At 44.0% G+C, this 19,836-nt stretch overlaps 1 protein-coding gene across 6 annotated transcripts in view; it reads left to right on the top strand.

The window, feature by feature from the left end:
* MAP3K4 (mitogen-activated protein kinase kinase kinase 4) overlaps positions 1 to 19,836 on the top strand; it is a 112,904-nt gene that overhangs the window by 90,312 nt on the left and 2,756 nt on the right. For 2 of the 6 annotated variants that reach the window (XM_025866434.2, XM_073894186.1), the window contains 11 exons: positions 464 to 542; positions 4,003 to 4,099; positions 4,902 to 5,045; positions 8,344 to 8,444; positions 9,094 to 9,174; positions 11,842 to 12,033; positions 13,085 to 13,155; positions 14,912 to 15,028; positions 15,913 to 16,072; positions 17,935 to 18,057; positions 18,958 to 19,064. In XM_025866434.2, the coding sequence (XP_025722219.1) occupies positions 464 to 542; positions 4,003 to 4,099; positions 4,902 to 5,045; positions 8,344 to 8,444; positions 9,094 to 9,174; positions 11,842 to 12,033; positions 13,085 to 13,155; positions 14,912 to 15,028; positions 15,913 to 16,072; positions 17,935 to 18,057; positions 18,958 to 19,064 (1,272 nt within the window). Of the gene's footprint in view, positions 1 to 463; positions 543 to 4,002; positions 4,100 to 4,901; positions 5,046 to 8,343; positions 8,445 to 9,093; positions 9,175 to 11,841; positions 12,034 to 13,084; positions 13,156 to 14,911; positions 15,029 to 15,119; positions 15,211 to 15,912; positions 16,073 to 17,934; positions 18,058 to 18,957; positions 19,065 to 19,836 lie in introns of those variants that run through there. The other 4 variants (XM_025866435.2, XM_073894187.1, XM_025866436.2 and 1 more) reach the window with 4 other exon arrangements.

A 19,836-nucleotide genomic window follows, 5' to 3' on the forward strand; every position in this document is an offset into this window, starting at 1 on the left:
TGCTGCTTTTTAGCAGTTTAATGAAGAACAAGGATTAGCTGTTTCACTTCAGCATGCGTCATTTGAGAGCATGCCAAATGTTAAATATTACCACTGTTATTCCAGTACATTCCATCAGCTCAAAAAAATGATGTTCAACATGTGAATTCAATCATGTTAGCCTCCGAATAGTAGAGATGATTATAGGAGAAGTTCCTTGCTTGTGCACATCATTGCCTTATGGGGAGTTGAATGCTAATTTGCTTTTATTTATAAAAATTGAATGGCATATATTCTTATTATTTTAAATTATGTGCAGTTTGTGTTTAATATGTTTATATCTATTGTCTTTTAAATGAACTTTGAAAATACTTACTAAGGAAAGCATACCATATTTCTTTTAAATACACTGAAAGCTTAATTTGTGCTACTTATATCATTGAGAGAATGTACGTTCTTTCCTTGTCCTTTCCCATTTTCCTAGAGTCTTCAAGCCTTGATGAATGAGTGCATTGGCCATGTGATAGGAAAGCCACACAGTCCTGTTACAGGTTTGTACCTTGGTAAGACGGCAGTTAGAACATTTCCCATAGCACCTTCCTGGTTTGGGCAAGTGCGTCATCTTACGGTTGCAGCCCTTCATGCTGGGTTGAGAAGTTCCTTAACAATACTGAAGAAGACAGCAGTGACAGGAATGAGGTGTGTATATGGGCAACTCCACAGTCCTGAGTCCAGCAGGAAGATTAAAATGCCAGCACAGGATATGCACTGCCTGCCAACAGTGTTAACAACATATTTTAATTAGTTAATTTATATTTTGCATACCAACAATAAATCTGTTCTTCCCTTAAAATCTCTTCTTCTGGAAAGGAAAGACTTGGAGAGAGAGCTGTCTGTTAGGGAGCAAGGGCCTTTCCTGCTAGAGGTGGGTGAGTATAATTGTTCTGCCCCCTTCCTCGCCTTTCCAAGGAGAATGAGTCTGTTTTCTTCTCCACAGCTAGGAATCTCCCCACTAACAGAGTAAATTCTTAATTGATTTTACTTAAAAAAACAAACAAAAAAAAAAACCAAAAAACACAAGTTATGCTATGATATACTTTCATTATAGTTTTCAATGACAGTTTAAACTTGAAACTTTAAAACAAAATATATCAGAGAAAGACTGCCTTTCCCCCCATTCTTGAGATAGTAAGTAAAAGCAAAACTGTATTTACATTTAATAAACATCCAAAAATGAAAACTTAGAAATTTTGAAGCAGTTTAAATTACACAAAATAAAATAATTCATAAATGGTAAACTTATTTAGCAGGAACTGTATCTTAAAGGGTGCTTGTTAGCCACAGAAAATTTAGTAGACCAGGTTTTAATGCTTGGTTTCTCTATCTTTAAAATTCACTCAGTTACTCATTTTATACCTTTTTTTCTCCCAAGGCTGTTATGAAATGAAAGTTATCATTTGCAAAACTCTTTGAACATTGTATATAATGTTATAATTTTATAGCATTCTATATTCTTATGGAACTTTTGATTAATCATATTATCCTAAAAACTTGGATTTTCTGATCTCCTAAAATATTTCACTAAGAATACATGACCAATAATTCAGTAAAAATCACTTCTTTAAAATACTTAACTACATATGGAATCATTTGCATGGTAGCAAAATTATAACATAGATAGAGTATGTAGAGAAATGTAGAAAATATACATGTTGAAGAAATGTCAAGGTAGAAAAATACTACAGAGGAGAGAAAAGAAACAGTCGTACTCCCACGGTTGACAGGTAATCACTGCTGACATGGGATCCCTGATTATTCATGTGCCTCTCCCCCAGCTGCTGGTGGGATGGTTGGGTAACAGTGCTGTCTGTAGGCTGGAGGTGCTCTTTGTCTTCTGGGCCATGTGGCTTGGTGGAAATAGCACTGGCTGGGAGTCAGATTGCCAGACAGCCCGGTGACCCGGGGCTGCCCGTGTAACATCACTGAGCCTCCTCTGCAAATGCTCAACATTGGATGCTCGTGAGGGTTCTGCATTTACATTTTGTAAACTGTAGTGTTCTGTGCATGGCAGCAGTCTGCATCTGGCTTTGTGCTCTTTCCTTACGAGGGCAGTTAGTGAAAGGGAGAGCACACCAGCTGTCGTTCCCTCTGCCTGTCTTCCTCCCCCTCTGCTCCACACTCGGAACCACCGACAGCAGCCTGGTAGATAGCCTTCCCTAGGTTCTGCACGCTCACATAATTGTACAGGTGCATTCTGCCCTGCCTCCTTTATGCTCCTGGCATCACGCAAGCATAGACAGGCTGCTTGTTCTACTGCATAAAGGTTGGACCACATTGGGTATTCATCTCTTGCTTTTCTGACCCGACAACTGTAGAAATTCCTCCCTGTCAACGGGTAGAGATCCAGCTCGTTCTCCTTAGTGGCTGCATTGTGTCCGTTAGTGGGTGTAGTACAGTTCTTTGCACCATTTCCTTGTGGACATTTGTTTTGTTTTGTTTTGTTTTTTAATTTTATTTATTTATTTGACAGAGAGATAGAGCCACAAGTAGACAGAGCGGCAGGCAGAGGGAGAGGGAGAAGCAGGCTCTCCACTGAACAGGGAGCACGATGCGGGGCTCGATCCCAGGACCCTGGGATCATGACCTGAGCCAAAGGGAGAGGCTTCACCGACTGAGCCACCCAGGCACCCCATGTTTTGTTAGTTTTTGCCATGAAAAGCATCTCTGTAGTAAATATCACTAGTCAAATTAGTGCGTCTATTTTATGTTTATTGACCGTTTGGATTTTCTTTTCAATGAAATATCACAGTTTTGCAGCAGTTAGTTATATATACTCTTAAAAGAAATGTTCTCTTTCATATATGAAGAATGTGAAACTCACGTGCGTGTGTTTTAGCAGCATGTCTTTTCATATTTTGAAGAGGAAATTTTGTAGTGATATTTGACTCCACAAAGTTCCCAGTATGTTTGCTGAATTAAAGACATCACCTTCCTTCCCGAAACATTTTTATTGCTTTTTTTTTTCTCTTTTTACATTTGTTACTATTGAAGTTCTTTCATTTACTATCGTAACTGTTGAGATAATGAGCCAGAGACACAAATTGCCTGAATTTTTTCTTAGTAATTGCTTGATTTTTGCTTTGCAAGTTTTCCCTTCAGATCTCTCCATTTTGGGGACTTTGGTCTTTCTTGTGTAATGTTATTGACAACAGACAAATCAGAACCGTGAAGAAGTATTTCCATTTAGGATAAAGCATATGTAGATGAAATAAAACATATGGCGTGAAATTATTCACATGAAGAGGAAAGACAACATTTAACAAACTAAGGAGGGTTAAAACCAAGTGAAAAGTAAGAGGACACATGTCAGGGCGAAATAGACAAAATGTAACACATGTGGTATGCCAGTTGTGTCTGGTTCGGGGAAAGGAGAATTATCAGCGTTTCTGTAATCACTAGGCAAGGGCCCTTTAAATTTTTATTTTAAATTTTATCTAGTTTTTACCAGAATATTTAAACAAAGAAGAGAAGAAAACATGTTCTGAAAAAACGAATAACCCACTTAAACTGTGTCTGATCATCCTTGTTTGGTTTAAAGGAATTAAATAAAACTCCGTATACTCAGGAAAATGACAGTGACCATCCCTGACTCAGAACCTGTTGAAGTGTCAGCACGGGCCAGAATCTTTTTAAAATGTAGCCAGCATCAAGAACTCTTTGTTCTCTCAGGCTCTAGCTGGGTCACATTGTTTGTTTCCCGTCCATTGTGTACTTTCTCTCCAGGATTTCAGAAATGTTTTTGATGGCTCAAAGTTTGAGTGTATAATATACCTTTTATTAATTTTTAAAAAGTGCCGTTTTCTACAATGTTGATCTATGTGATACAATTTTCTTACTTACATAATGGGTTTGTTTTGGCCACCGGCAAAGTCAAGTCCCATCCTGTTTCTGTGTAGTGACCTGCTTTGGCTTTTCCTGTTGACTCCTTTAACAAGTTGCATTTGTCACCATTGTCACTGGCAGCTATTCATCGGAACAGCCCCCGTCCTGTGAAGGTGCCGCGATGCCACAGTGACCCGCCTAACCCACATCTAATCATCCCGACTCCGGAGGGATTCAGGTATTTGGAGCTTATGTAGCCGTTTGCTGTCTGGGTTCTTCTCTGAGCTTCATGCTTCTGCTCCGACGCTGCTGGAGCTTGTTCTGATCACTGAGTGTTTTTTCTGTGTTCTCGTGCACACTGTTTTAAAAGCTCTTAGTTGCATTATCTCGAAGATACACCACAGTGTGCCTTAGTTGCAAGAGAAAAAGACGTGCAACTTTAAGACAGACTTGTACCTTTCCAGATAACTTAGTTTCTCAGCTTATTTATAACCTCAAGCTACTTAATGCTTGCTGGCTTTGGAATAATTCTTTCTCTTTCTTTGAAAATGACATTACAAAAACAAATTTGAGTGTGCATAGCATAGTAAACATTTGAAAAACAATCCTAAACGTTAGTGTAGAGATGAAGAAAAATTGGAATGATCTTTTCAGTCTTGACTTTGATGTGTGTCTGTAACCTTGAAGCAACTTAAATACTAGAGTGAGTTCTGAAACTCTAGTACAAAGTATTTCCCTTGAATGTGGTGGCATTTCTGCATCTTGAGGGAGTGAGCATTTTCTTTCCCCTGTAGAATCACTTTTTAAAAGTTAATTTTATTTGACAGTATTTGCTAGGAAAAGACCACAGTTATTTTTCAAAATAATTAGTTTTTTTTCTTTTTTACGCCTAGACCTGAATCTCAATCAAAGAAAAATTTGCATTTTATATTTTTAAATATTTTTCACTTCCTCACCCTATTTTATTCTTAATTGAAAACCACTGGAGAGTCCAGTCCCTTTTCTCAGCTGTGTTCCTGAAGCTTTTCTTCTCGTCTCAGCACTCGGAGCGTGCCTTCGGACGCGCGGAGCCACGGCAGCCCCGCTGCTGCTTCTGTCACTGCTGCGGCCACCGCCGGTCGCCCCGGCCCCTCGGGCAGCGACTCTGCGCCACCCAAACCCGTCAGCAGTGCCCATGATACCAGGTAGTCACCCTCCACCAGCGGCATGCCTCCTCGGCCCCTCCTGGGCACTTCCACAGCGGCCTCAGCTTTGGGACGTGGCCCGGGGGGGTGTCGCCCCCTCCCCCCAAGGTTCTAGCACCGGAAGCACGAGTAATTTGCCTGATTAATATTTCCTCAGAGCGAATATTAACCAAAATGACCAGACTCCCTGACAATAAGAACTCTTCAGAGAGAGTATCAGACCAAAGAGCCTGGTCCCCACCAAAGAGGACTTGAGAATTTTGGCAAGTAGTGCCTTTCTTGAGGGGTCGGTCCCAAGGTAGCTCAGAGATGGCTTCTAGTTAACACCATTAGGTGGGGATTTGTTTTTTCGGAGGATCACTTTTCTAACAAGTTTTCTAATTTATAGAATTATTGATTAGAAGTAGTTTATGAAAGTTGGAAAAATGAGTTCAGGGGGTTTGTATCTTATACAGAGAGCATATCATTACTAGAGAGAGCTATCAGACGCTTGGCAAGCCCCAGAAAGCCTCTTGCCTGAGTCTTCCATATAGGTAAGGAGTGTGTTGCACTTCTTCCCATTCTAGTTGTTAGTTCTGACAGAGGATTTCGTCAAGGTCTCGTAGACTTGAGAAAGGACATTTGGTCACTCTTAACTCTCCCCTTACGTCTCGCAGAGGGGGTACACTGGTACTCTTCTCACCTTCCAATAAAGATGGTGATAGAGTAAAAAAAAAACTCTATGGGTTGAGGGTAATCTGAGCAAAAAAGATGAAACTGTGAAGGAACTCAGTGCCCTGTATCTTGCTCCAAAGAAAAAATATTAGTATGTTATTGGTAGAAAGATGATGTATAGCTTTAGAATTGAAAAAACACTAAAATGTCTTTAGACTTACTTTATAACAGTCTAAAATTTCTACAAACATTTCCATTCTTCTCATTCATTAAAATAACAACTGCTTGTAATTTGTAGTGATAAACATCTATAATCTAAAAAAAAAGTCAACGTATTTTACAGCTTAAGCTGTCAACCAAGACAGTTAACAGTTACCATTAAACAGATTCCCATTTACCTTCTTCATTTTTATGTTGAGAGCATTTCATGGCAAATGTTTCCACATATGCCCTCCTCTCCCTGAAGGAGGCACTGAAACTGCCTTTTTGTAAGTGTAACTCAGGGTGAAGGGAAGCCACTTGCCCTCACGTGCAGACACAGTGGCGGAGAGCACTTCACCATGACCCACTGCATCCACGTTTGCACACCATTCCTGCAAAACTAGAAAAGGGAGGAACGCCCCCCCCCCAGCTTTGTAGAGGTTCCTGAACTGTGGCTTAAGGCATTTGTGAGCTGGAGGTGTGGTACATTAAGTGTATTTTAGTATAAAAGTGAAGTACGTGTGGTCGGCCTTCATGTGCATATAGTCTTCGGCTTTGTGGAGGTTGTTTTCAGTCCGTTGTGAGTAGCATGTCATAAGTACTCTTCATCTTTTGGATGATTCTTGACACATAGAAATTTTACCACCATCACAGTGGTAAATTGAAGGCCATTTTTTTACAAAGGAATCACGATCTCTCGACTCTCCAGTGGTGTGTAGGTGACGGTGGGCAGAGGACAGCAAGGCCAGGTGGAGATGCGCTTAGCCGATGGTGGTTTGCCGCACTCCTGCCTTTGAGCCGGGCTCCTGTTGAGTTTAACTTTGGGCCTTAACAGCCCCTTTGTGGTGGGCCTGTGCAGCAGACCCCGAGGTGGAGGCACGTGCCCTGCCGACGTCCTGGTACAGCCTGGAGCTTGCTGCGGGGGGGGAAGCCAAATGATGGCCAGGACTTCCAGCGTCAGCAGGAAGGCCCCCACCTCACGGTGTGCGGCCCTTCCTGTCCTAGAGACCGTCAGCCCTGCGGAGTCTTACTGTGCCCCACAGCAGCCTCTGAATGTTTTGATTTGATTTGGTTTGACTTAGGAAATAGTCCGGGCTTCAGTGATCTTACCAGTGTTTATAAAACTTTTTGACAGTGTTCTGTTTGTCGGGGCTGGGCTCTTACTGCTTTGTGAGACTGATGGTTAATTTTTCAGGAATTTTGCAAGCCGGTTGTTACACCATTGAAATTGTAGAACTCCACAACTGGTAGTTAAACATTCACCAGCACACTATTTCCTTTAAGTATATTTTTTGCCTAGCAAAAATCTCTGAAGATGTGGAATTGGCCAGTTTTGTCTCTGGGAAATCAGGAAAATAGAGAGGTCGTGTGACCTCTGCTTGGCAGCACAGTCTTGGGAGTGGCTTTAGGAGTCGCGTGTCTCTTCACTTCAACATCCATGATTTTTCCATGAAATGGCGTCAAGACTTTTTGATGAACTCCATGGCAGTAGAGGATGTCCCTCTCTCTTCAGACTTAACAGTTATGCTAGATTTGAGAGTTTAGGGAAATAAAAAAGCATTGCATACTTCATAATTTGTGAACATCTGTTCAGTAGAACCCTGTCGCCTTAAATCTATTCAGCATCTGAGGGAAAAGAGCATAAATGCTACCATACTTCATAGTATCGCTCATTCACACAGTACACACGAAACTTGTTAATGAACTCAGGCCGTACTTATCTTGGATTACTCGAATTATAATTTTAAGACTTCCCTTATTTAATTCTGGGTTTTACTCTGTATGGATTCATTCTGGATTTCTAAACACACTTAACTTTATTCTGAAAAAGCAGCAAATTAACTTTGTTCTTTACACACTAAGCTTCCTGCTCTTCTGCACCTTTGCTTGGCAACTGCTTGAAAAATCATTAAGTGTGTCCTTCCATTTTCTTATTAAGAGATTTGAAATCTTTTGAATCATGTAATAATTTGAACACTTTAAATAGAATTAAGTACGTAAATGCATAGTATGATCAGAATTTTAAATATTAGCTCTGTTTGGCTAATAATTTTTATCCATCCTGGGCTTAAATGGTGGAGCTTTCCACACATGTCAGTAACCCTTGAATAAATCCTGTTTTGTTTGTACTTTTGTTTGTTTTTAACTGAAAACAGAGCGTTACGCAGTCAGGTTCTCATGTGCCAGCAGTGGAGGATAAAAATCTGACTGTCCTTCCCAGCTCCAGAGAAGGGTTTCCCAGTAGCAGCACTGTTCACTTTGGGTGCCTAATTCTCTATTTGCGGGCTGTCCTTCGCATTATCCTGTACTCACTTGATACCAGGTTTCCCCAGCGGGCAAAATTACCCCTAGTTGAGAATTACCGCTCTAGAAGAGTCTCACAGATCTTTCATTTTGAGTTCCATTGAATTGACAGCTCAATTTTTTAAAAATCTTGAAACAGGGGTTCCAGCGTCCCTGAGAACGACCGGTTGGCTTCCATAGCCGCGGAGTTACAGTTTCGGTCCCTGAGCCGCCACTCAAGCCCCACCGAGGAGCGCGACGGTGAGTGTGTGAGGTGCAGACTCTGGTCTCAACCGGCTGGATCCTCTGCCTCAGTTTACCAGTTTCCATGGGTTGTGCCTCAGAGAGAAATGAAGAGTGAGGAAGAGGTGACAGAGCTCCCAGAGAACATTTGCTATTCAGCATGTTGGCTCTTTACTATAGATGCCTTTTTCGCTGTACTTGTGTTTTCTAGGTCTACTTTTGTTGCTTTTCAAAGAAAATTATTCCTGATACTTTAATTGCCAAGCACTCTTATTTTCTTTAAAAATGCAAACCTGCAGTAGGTTTGTTAATAATACACTGAGGCTTTATTATAATGCCGGGCCTCTTGAAAGGGGTCCCCAGAGAATCTAATTTCTGCTCAGTAGTCTGATGTCTTGTTATTTGTGGAAGGTTTATATAGTTAAAATCATGTAACATAATGTAATCATGTAACATGTAATCATGACAACTTCTTAGTTTGGTATAGTTTTCTAGAATTGATGGTCAAGATAGCTTCTCACACTCACGTCAAATAGAAATTAAGGACCAGAAAGGACAGGTTGACAGTAACTAATCATTGCCGTGCACCATTTCAGTCTTGCTTTCGATTACATAAGCATATTTGTTCCATAAATCTTAATTTGTGTGAAAAACATACTTCTTGCAGAACCAGCATATCCAAAAGGTGATTCAAGTGGGTCAGCTCGAAGAAGCTGGGAACTTCGGACACTTATCAGTCAGACGAAGGGTAAGAGAGAGAACGTTGAACTTAAAATGTTTAAGCATAAAGTGAGAAGTTTCAGCTAAAATATGCTTTAGCTTTTGAATTATTAGTCCATCTACATTAATATTTTGTGATCTCTTTTATACCTGTGACGTTACTTCCTATGTATACTGTGTTTGTATGCATTTCCTATTTTTTATAATAAATTACAAGCTCCTTTGGATCTGGAACATGTTTTATTCATCTTTGTATTCTTCAAGCAGTCATGGTGGTTGATTATGTAAGTCACCTTGGGTGGGCCCTTAGCATAATTCTTTGTACATGGTAGGAATATAATAATCTTTGTGAAATGAAGAACTATTCATATCTTCTGCTGTATGATAATGTTTTTGAGAAGCCAAATAGTTCGGTCAAGGTGATAACTGACAGAGCTGGGATCGGCGCACACTGCTTCCATCTCCAAGTCCGGTGCTCTTACCGGCAATCACCCCTTGGAAGTATGTTGTCCACCAAAGCCGGGAACAGTCGGGGGATGTAATGGAGGGGGTGAGGCTTGAGCTGACTCTTGAAGGAAAAACTGGTCTGCATCAAGCCTGGAGGAAAAATACAGAATAAAAACACATCTAGAGGGAGGCCAGTGACTGTGTAGCGGTAAATGGAGGTGAACTTGAAGGGACTGGGGGAAGTCAGACCATTGCCGGTCTGTCAGTGAGAGCTAAGTGATTAAGGCCTTTCCCAGAGATGGCAGGCAGCCCTGCAGCCTCTTGGGCACCTGGTGTGTTCGGGGAGTGGGGAGGAGAAGCTAGGAAGACCCCGGGGTGGAGGAAGCTGGTAGCCCGGAGTGAGGAAGAAATGGGGAGATGGGTTAGCATATCATTACAGTCATGCAGTGTCAGATACCAGACTAAGGTGGAATTTTCAAAAAAGGAATGAAGTCGAGAAATGACTGCCAGGCCTGGGGCAGGCGAGATGTGTGCAGTGGGTTTATTGCAGGGAGATCCATGGGCTGGAGCCTGGGTGACGGGGAAGAGAGTGTCTCCAGTGGCTCCCACGTCACCATTAGTTTGCACGCATGCCAGCTCTTTGTGATAATTTTCAAAACAAATGCCTTGTGGTCAAGAGGACTTGGGAACTCTCGGGATAGTTACAGTTCGCATTAACAAAGATGGAGAAATCGTGAGAAATTTTTACTGTTTAGAAAAAAAAAAAAAAAGAGCCTTTCCCAGAAATATTTGACAGTGGAGTCCATGGGCTCATAGCTGTGAAATCTGGTTGTGCCCAGGAGACCTGATGTGTCATATATTGGGGTAAAACAACGATTCGTGTTTTTAAGAAATGGTTGTAGTAAGAACCTACAATTGGAATTTCTCTTCCCAAATTAACCTCACAGCCATCCTCATCCCCCACGATCTCTCCGTTGGCCCGAAAATTTAGGCTCTCAGATAGCGAGGGTACAGAATGAGGAGTATGTAAGGGGACACGTCCAAGGCAGTGCTTTTCACGTGACAGGTGTGACCCATCGATGGGCTGTATAGTCGCATTAAAAAAAAAAAATAGGATGGAGTCTGAATCACGTGGTAAGAGTAATATTGTTTCATGACACTGTTCTTTAGATCTCTGTATGTGTAGAAGTTATTTTTCACTGTAAGTCATGATAAAATAAGTGGGAAAACTAGAGATGTGGAGCCTGAGGAGAAGGTAAGAAACAGTAGTAACAGTCGCTAAATCTTACTGAATGTTGCTGTGTCCCGGGCACAGGGCTTAGCACCTCACACGTATGATTTCACTAAATACTCACAGTAGCGCTTGTGCGTGAGGTATTATTACCCTCATTTCACAGATTAGGAATTTGATATGTGAAGAAGTCAGGTAACTTGCCCATTGTCAAACACCTGGAAGATGGTGAAGCCAGGATTTTCCCCGGGCATTCTGGTTCCAGGGCCTTTGGTCTGGACTCTTTCCAGAGAAGGGACAACTTAATTCCCTTCTCACCAGAGATGGCTTCCGAGAAAAGGTGTGGTATTTCAGCGGAGCTGTGATGTGTGAGATGTACTCCCCAGGCACGGTGGTGGGAAGACAGCATTTTAGACAGGCAGGAAAGTGTGACATAAGCTCGAAGTGAGAAACGGCTTGGAGTGTTCTATATGAGTCTGTTCAGTTTGGTTTGTCTGGGGCCTGTGGTAGGAGAAGAAAAGGAGAATGCTGACAAAAGTGAACTGGGAAAGATAAACCAGGTCCGAATTCTGCAGGGTCGTGAAGGCCATAGGAAGGGCTTGGATTTTTGGTAAACGGGTTGAGAACCATGAAATAAATTTAAGTAGGAAAGGGACATGATCAGATTTTACCTGTTAGTAAGACAGTTCTGGCCAACAAGAGTGGCTCAGACACCGGAGAGACTGGAGGCAAATGGGAAGTCACTACAATGTCTGTCTAAGCAGCAGTCTGGGGGGAGGAAGTCATCGGCTCTGCCTGACTGGCCCGTATTTTATGTGTGTGTCTGTGCAGTGGGTGGCATCCTCTGGAGCTGTTGGATTGCAATGGACTTGAACGCACCTGCTGGGTATCTGACTAGAGGATGTAAGCCGTGCTGTGCTGGAGTGCTCATGTGTATTGCTCTGTTTCTATTACTGTTTGCTGGACATTGACTCGCTGTAGTGACTGGGACTACTGACTTTGTGATTCTCCCTGCAGACAGTGCTTCCAAACAAGGACCCATAGAAGCTATCCAGAAGTCAGTCCGCTTGTTTGAAGAAAAGAGGTATCGAGAAATGAGGAGAAAGAATATCATTGGTCAAGTGTGTGATACCCCTAAATCTTACGATAACGTTATGCATGTAGGCTTGAGGAAGGTGACCTTCAAGTGGCAAAGAGGAAACAAAATTGGTAAGGAAATTGAGGAGCCTCTGTTAGAAATGGCAAGAGTTACATGTCTTTAAGCCAAATCGTGTAATTGGTCCTTTTCTTTTATAACATGGCATATCTTTTGCAGAGGGTTCTGTTTTTTAGTTTGTATAAATAATGTGTCTGTAAAATGTGTTCTAAGAGCAGCACAAGAGAAGACTTTAGAAAGATTTCTTTAAATGGTTCCTTAAATTGAATCGTTTTGCTTGATAACTCCAGAAGTTGCCAGTGAAGAATACATAAATTTTACCCATTAGTTCCAGTTGATGTTCTTACGACCTTATTCCTTCCAGCACATTATTGAAGAGAGACTGGGTACAGATAGAGACAGTCTTCCCTAAAACATTGCCTATTAATTAACTTCCAGGTGAAGTGCCTCTTGTAAGATAACTGCTGGTGGCTCGTGTGACAGAAGGAGCCTGACTATGTTTCAGACCCTTCCGTCTTTTAAATGCATCTCTCCAGGGAGTGTTTAGGTCTGAAGAGGCCAACACCGTTGTAGTAATAGGACCCTGTGAGCCCCCAGGAAACCCTCAGCGTTCTGTAGAGCTATCAGTTAGGGCAGAAAACACTGACAAAATCAAGTGCTTTATAAATGTTATCAATTCTTGTTACCAGGTTTAGTCATATATCCCCTTCGCTTAATATCCCCAAAGATGTGTTGGTCGAATATCCACTCCCACACAGCCCAGGCTGTGCACCGATGAGGCACAGTTAGCCGGTGGCCGGGCTTACTCCTGACTCCCGGCCCTGACCTCCCTGAGGGCCTTAAGGGCTCAGAAGCGTGCACCTTCATGCCCCTTCTGGGGTTTGCCAAAGTCACTTCTACTCTAGATTTTTACAGGGAAGCCACAGCCAAGAGATTGCCTTCGGTCATTGGAGAACGTTCAGAAACATTTTGGGTCTTGCAGTAGTAGAAAATTGTAGATTATATAAATATAGATCCAGACTTGGGAAAGATTATTATACATCTGAGTGACTTAAAACGGCCTTGCCTTGGTGACTGAGAGCAGTGTGCTTGTTCTATTCACAGGGGAGGGGCAGTACGGGAAGGTCTACACCTGTATCAGTGTCGACACGGGCGAGTTGATGGCTATGAAGGAGGTGAGTGGTCCAGCCTTGTGGGGGGTCTTTTGGTTTGAAGCCTCTGTGTGACAGAGGTTTGGCGAAGAAGCTTGTTTTCGAGGCTCTTCTTAGCACCTAGAGCTAGCTTGGGTGCCTCCATGTTGAGTCATCTAGGTAGATGCCCTGGGATTCCAGTGAGGACGCTCAAACCAGGTGCACAGATAATTCTGCCACCACCCAGGTGTGCTAAGTGCCATACAGAGGTAGGCCAGCAAGTTAGCTGAAGGCTGAGAGGACGGTGGTAACAGTCTTAGCAGGGAGTTGGTGGAGAAGTTACCGTTTGTGATCAGCTTCAGAAATGAGCAGCATTTCAATAGATGGAGGTAGGATGGGGGAGAGCAGGGAAAACCTGAGGAGGCCTGTCAGGGAAGCAAACACTGTAATCGCTCAGGAGGAGACCCTTTCGGACTCGAGGGGCAGAGGAGCCTACGGGGGAAGAGGCCGGAGCTGCCGTGGCCCTCCCTCTCGGAGCTCCTGCGTGGGAAGACACTCACCTGCACTGCCTCTACCACCTTGTTCCCGCTGGCTCATGAACTTCTCCTTTTTTTTTTTTTTTTTAAGATTTTATTTAGGACGCCTGGGTGGCTCAGTCAGTTAAGCGTCTGCTTTCAGCTCAGGTCATGATCTCGGGGTGCGGAGGTCGAAGGCTCCCTGCTCAGCGGGGAGCCTGCTTCTCCCTTTCCCTCTGCCCCCACTCCTGTGTTTTGTTTATTTGAGAGAGAGAGCACGAGTGAGGAGGGGGAGGGAGAAGCAGACCCCCCGCTGAGCAGGGAGCCCGATGCGGGCCTCGATCCGACAGCCCCGGGATCATGACCCGAGCCGAAGGCAGCCGCTTAACTGACTGAGCCTCCCAGGCGCCCCAGTCGTAAACTTGTTTTTTTAAAAACTTAAATTCAGTTAATTAACATATAATGTATTATTAGTTTCAGAGGTCAGTGATTCATCAGTTGCGTAGAACACCCAGTGCTCATTCCGTCACGTGCCCTCCTTCATGCCCATCACCCACTTAGCCCCATCCCCACCCCCTCCCCTCCAGCAGCCCTCAGTTTGTTTCCTATGATTAAGAGTCTCTTAGGGTTTGTCTTATTCTGATTGTGTCTTGTTTTATTTTTTCCTCTTTTCCCCTATGATTCTCTGTTTTGTTTCTTAAATTCCACATGAGTGAGATCATATGATAATTCTTTCTCTGACTTACTTCGCTTAGCATAATACCTTGGTTCCATCCACATCGTTGCAAACGGCAAGATTTCATTTTTTTGATGGCTGAGTAATATTCCATTGTACATATACCACGTCTTCTTTATCCATTCATATGTCGATGGACACCTGGGCTCTTTCCACAGCTTGGCTTTTGTGGACATTGCTGCTATCAACACTGGGGTGCAGGTGCCCCTTTGTAAACTTCTTAAGGGCACAATCATCTCACGTCTTTTTATCTTCCCAGAACCTGTACACTTGTGATCTCACTTACTGAATGTTTAATGTTTTTGTGAATTCAGGTTGCAGTTACGAAAATGATCCCATTAGCTGTTCTCTCACCAAATATTCTAAAGCAGGCATGTTTAATTCCCGTGGAATGACAAGGCAAAGAAAGACTCGAAGTCAAGTCGTAGACACACTGACCATAGTCCCGTGGGTCTGGATGATGCAGATGTTAGGAGGCCCTCGTGGATAAAGGTGTCTTGTTTCTGGTTCCTGACAGGACCAGCGCTGATCAACGGTTTTCTCTTTACAGATTCGATTTCAACCTAATGACCATAAAACTATCAAGGAAACTGCAGACGAACTGAAAATCTTTGAGGGCATCAAACACCCCAATCTGGTTCGGTATTTTGGTGTGGAGCTTCATAGAGTAAGCCAACTTTGATCACGCGGTTTTGTGTGAGGAATCAGTAAGGGCACAGTCGGAGTCCTGTTCTACATCGCAGGTCTTCTCATTTCAGAGCACAGTAACTTTGCCTAATTATCAGGAAATCTCCATGAGTTACATCATTTCTGCCTTCTCTCTGAAACTAGAGGAGTTCTTCCTAAAATGTAAGTTGTAGACTGTAGTCGTTAACCCGACATTATAAAGCACTGAAACCCATCCTGCCGATCAGAAGATTCTTCTAAAATGCCCCTTACACAGCGAGTTACTTTTTTCCCCCCGTTTTTGACGAACTACTGTTGAGTGCACGGTCAAGTCATGCTGATTTTTCTTTTACGTGTATTTAAGGAACCATAGCGAAATGAGAAAGTTAAAACTTCAAAATTAGTTTCCCCCCTTGTGTTTAGAAGTAAGCCCCTGGAGGGAAAAAGGGTATAGCTCGGAGCATCGCGGTGGAGCCTGCACTTCCAGGGGAAGTTGCATAGTGGTGATCTTTAATGTTTTCACAAATAAATTCCTATCTGAAAAGGATGTGTTTCAGTACTTAATAATACATTGGTAGGGACAGCCCTGTTGGTCCCTGTCTGAGATTATATAGCAGACTTTAATTTCGGAGGATTATAGGTAATTTATCACCTGTGATTTGGAGAAGACACTCTTACCCCGACTCGCTGTATAATTCCAGACAGGAGGCAGGCAGACAGCTCTGTGTAGGAGTGAGGAATGACTGTTCTCAGACAAGTTCAGTGTTGAGGATGACGAGTGTAGCTTACCATTAAAAGATTCCTTTGGGGTGCAACCTGTGACATTGTCCAGATTCTTCCCTTGGTGTACATGTAAACACAGGCTGCCTCTTCTTCCTCCTGCAGGAAGAAATGTACATCTTCATGGAGTACTGTGATGAGGGGACTTTAGAAGAGGTGTCGAGGCTGGGGCTTCAGGAGCATGTCATCAGGCTGTATTCAAAGCAGATCACCATCGCTATCAATGTCCTCCATGAGCACGGCATAGTTCACCGTGACGTCAAAGGTAATCCTCACCCCCACCTGGCTGCCGTGGAGACCAGACTACGTGCCCTCCGCATAGTAGGTGCCACCAAGACACTCGATCCCACTCCCACACATTGTTTCTCTAGAAGGAAGTGCCTTTACTGTCGATACACTTCCATAAAGAACCCAGCATCGAGAGACTGTGTAGAACACACGCCCTCATCCCATCCATGAGCAGAGAAGTCTGCTCTGTCTCTCTGCATAACGCTGTTTTCAGTGAGATCTGTTTCCCCAAGAATGAAATTGGCTTTTTTGTAGGCTGATTTAGCCAGCCTTGTAGGTTTACTAGACATTCACGATCAGAGCATCCTTTTCTCCGTGTTGAGACTCTGAGGTGTTTCCATATGAACGTCGTGAATATGTAAAGCGACAGTGACTCTGAAATGCTAGTGTAAGCTCTGTTTTGGGAGACAAGGTTTATTGACACCAACCTCCTCCCGTGGGGGATTCTGCTAATAACAACCGACTCGGTCGTGCTAATTGACTCGAAGTGCTTTTCTCTTCTGGCTTGAGGGGAGTAGTCATGCTCGTCTCACAATTATCCCTCTGGCATTTGCACCTGACCTTTGTATTTGGGGAAATGGGATAATGAAAGTGACAAATTATTTGTCTCTGATGGGCCCCAGACTGAAGGATTCCACTCTGTCACATAGTCCGGGGCCGGCCTGGACATGTTCACTCTAGAATTGGCTGGCTCCCGACCAGGCGCTTGACCCAGGGCAGGGCTGGATCACACCAGAACCTGCTTTGGTCTGAGTGTAAGGATCCTCCATTCGCCCTCCAGTGGCTCCCCGGCACCCACCGGCCTTGTTGCCTCCCCACCTGCCCGTCTTCCACGTTGCTCTGCTGCCTGGGATCGTTCTGGGCGTTTGTTTAATTGACTCTTTGTCAGGCCCTGCCATGGCCTGTTTTCAGGTGTTCTCCCACAGACACCTGTATTCAGTCTCTGACCCCTGTCACGAAATGGGACCTTCCTGTGTCATCAGCCATGGCCATGAAGAGAATTCCTCAGGGTCCTTGAATCAAGTCTGTTCACTTGTGTGCTTGTGATATTTTTTACGATTCCGTATGGCAAGTGTGCAGATGCAGACTAGCTCCAGAGTCGTGAAGTTCGCACCGTAGAGTCCACTGTGGGGACTGTCTGTGCTGGGAGCACTCAGGCGCTGAGGACTATCTGCTAGACGTCAGCTCACTGTGTGGCTGGCTGTCTAACTTGAGTGGCTCTATATTGCTTTCTGAGAAAGGTGCTGTTGGATGCACGGTGCCGGAGGTGTGTGGCTCCATTGGGGCAACGATATCTTCTAGCCTAGAGCTGCCTGGAGCCGTGAGCAGTGACCCCAGATTCCAGCTAGAGTCCGAGGGAAGCGTGTGTGTTGCTTTGAGAGACATAAGGAGGCTCCGGAGCATCTCTGCCTTCTCAGCGCGAAGTCAGCCCAGGGCAGCCTCAGCCAGGCCTGCAGAGAACAGCAGTGTGTGTGCGCGTTCCCACTCCACGTTGCTTCCTGTCCCTGTTCGCGACTCTGGTCTTCAGACGAGGCCACCACAAGCAGTTGTAGCTTACGTGTAATTCCTGTGGAAGGCTCTCCCTGCGTCTTCCGCGTTAGAATCTGTGCTGGTGTTTCTGTTCAAAGCTGTCTGTACTGATACGAAAATGTCTTTGCCTCGTATTCACATTTGTGAACAAGGCTTAAAATCTGTCTATGACTGTGCTTCGTAAGTCAGGTTTTATAAACCTTGACATTATTTAGTTTGTGACTCACACTCCTGGGAATTGGGGCTGCCATGTAGCTGAAAATGCTCTTCGCGTGTTCCTGAGCCCGACGAGTGCTTGTTTGTTGTTAGGTGCCAACATCTTCCTCACCTCCTCCGGACTCATCAAGCTGGGCGATTTCGGATGCTCAGTAAAGCTTAAGAACAACGCGCAGACCATGCCGGGTGAAGTGAATAGCACGCTGGGGACAGCAGGTGGGGACTGGCTTGATTTGTCTTTGCCAAGGTGACTCACTGCAGCGCGCTTGCTGACTGGGCTTCCCTGCTCCTCTGTTGTCAGCATGGACCAGGGAGGAGGGAGGAGGGTTTCTGAGCACAGGCTTCCACCTGCCAGCACGTCTCGGACGTGCAAATTCGCCTCTGCCCCTGAAGTGAACGAGGGGGGAAAGGCCTCTGTTTCTTCCCATAAAACCTATCTTTGTTGTTCACATGGGGCTTATTGAAACTGTTCTAGTCAAAACACAGCAGTATGTTAAATACAATAGTATGGGTTGGTTTTTTTTTAAGAACATAACCCTTTTATTGTCCAACACCTGTGACAATTCATGCCTCTCTAAAGGAGGCAGGAAGTTTGGAGCATTATTGGCCCTTTTAAAAGAAAAGGAGTGGGTAGGCACACCCAGAAGTCAATGAGTATCTTACCACACGGGAATGTGCTGTACCTGTGCAGCCAAGCCCACGCCTGGCAGGCTTCCCCCCAGTCTGCTTTATTATGCCTTTAAAAAGGGACTTGTCTCCGTGGTGATTATTTGTTTTGATTGTTCAGTGTCATAGAATTTTACATCTTCTTTTGCACATTAAATTTCATATTTTACTGTGAATACAGTTTATCTGAAGATTTGCCATTCAAAAATTGTCCTTTAGATAATAATTTAGTCCCTAAAATGTCCATTCAGAAAATTTATTTGAAATGTCTGTTAGTTTCAATGTTTCCTATTATGTAACTTGGAGAAAGTCCTCTCTGCCCCCCCCCCAACAAATTAGTTGTTTCATTTATGTGGAGTATTACCCAATATTAATTTCTTGCTTGGCTCTATTACTGTGGGGTGCTGTGTTTATAACCCATTCCTATCACCATATCTGTGACTTTTAAAGCATACATGGCTCCCGAGGTCATCACCCGCGCAAAAGGAGAAGGCCATGGGCGTGCCGCGGACATCTGGAGCCTGGGGTGTGTCGTCATAGAGATGGTGACGGGCAAGGTAAGCAGAGCCCACACCTGGAGGAGAAACTCCCAGAGGGCACTTCACATGAACAGAGCTGTAATTGTGGTTTTATTAGCTCTTATAAATACCAGGGACACATTTTCTGCTAACTAGAGAACATGACTAAATACAAAAGATGTGACCTATCAAAAGATACAGTAATGTGAAGACAAATGACAAACTAGGAACCAAATACTTGTAAGATTTATGACTTAGAGAACTCTTAGGCGAGTGAATAAAAAATGTAGGAAGCTCAAGTGAAAACATGGAGAAGCAAGGCGCTACAGAGAGAGACGGGAAACCAGAAACGTGTCCACTCAAACACTAGCACGCGAGTGCAACGTGACTCATGATTGCCAGCCTTGGAGGCAGCCGGGGTGTCCTTCCGTAGGCGAACGTTTGAGCAAACTGCTAATCCAGACAACAGGGTATTCTGCAGCAGTGAAAAGAAATGAGCCGTCCGGCCCAGAGGACGACGTGGAGGAACTGTAATAGCATGCCGCCGCCGAGAAAGAAGCTAATCTGGAAGCGCCACGTGCATGCAGTGTGATTCCAACCACGTGGCGTTCCGGGCGAGCCAGAAGGAGGCAGGAGGAGGGTCAGCTGTTGGCAGCGGCTCCGGGAGAGGGAGGGAAGGGTGTCTGGATAGAGCACAAGGATGTTCTGTATGATTGCCTATCTGAGAATTCCAGAAGTGTATCTTTGGATGAAAATACTGCTAATGAACAACTATACCGATGTATAACGGGACTGTTGTGTGTGTGTATAG

This window comes from Callorhinus ursinus, unplaced genomic scaffold (assembly GCF_003265705.2).
Source record: "Callorhinus ursinus isolate GAN/ISIS: 27379988/994484 unplaced genomic scaffold, GSC_fseal_2.0 scaffold6, whole genome shotgun sequence".
In the NCBI taxonomy this organism is placed as follows: domain Eukaryota; kingdom Metazoa; phylum Chordata; class Mammalia; order Carnivora; family Otariidae; genus Callorhinus; species Callorhinus ursinus.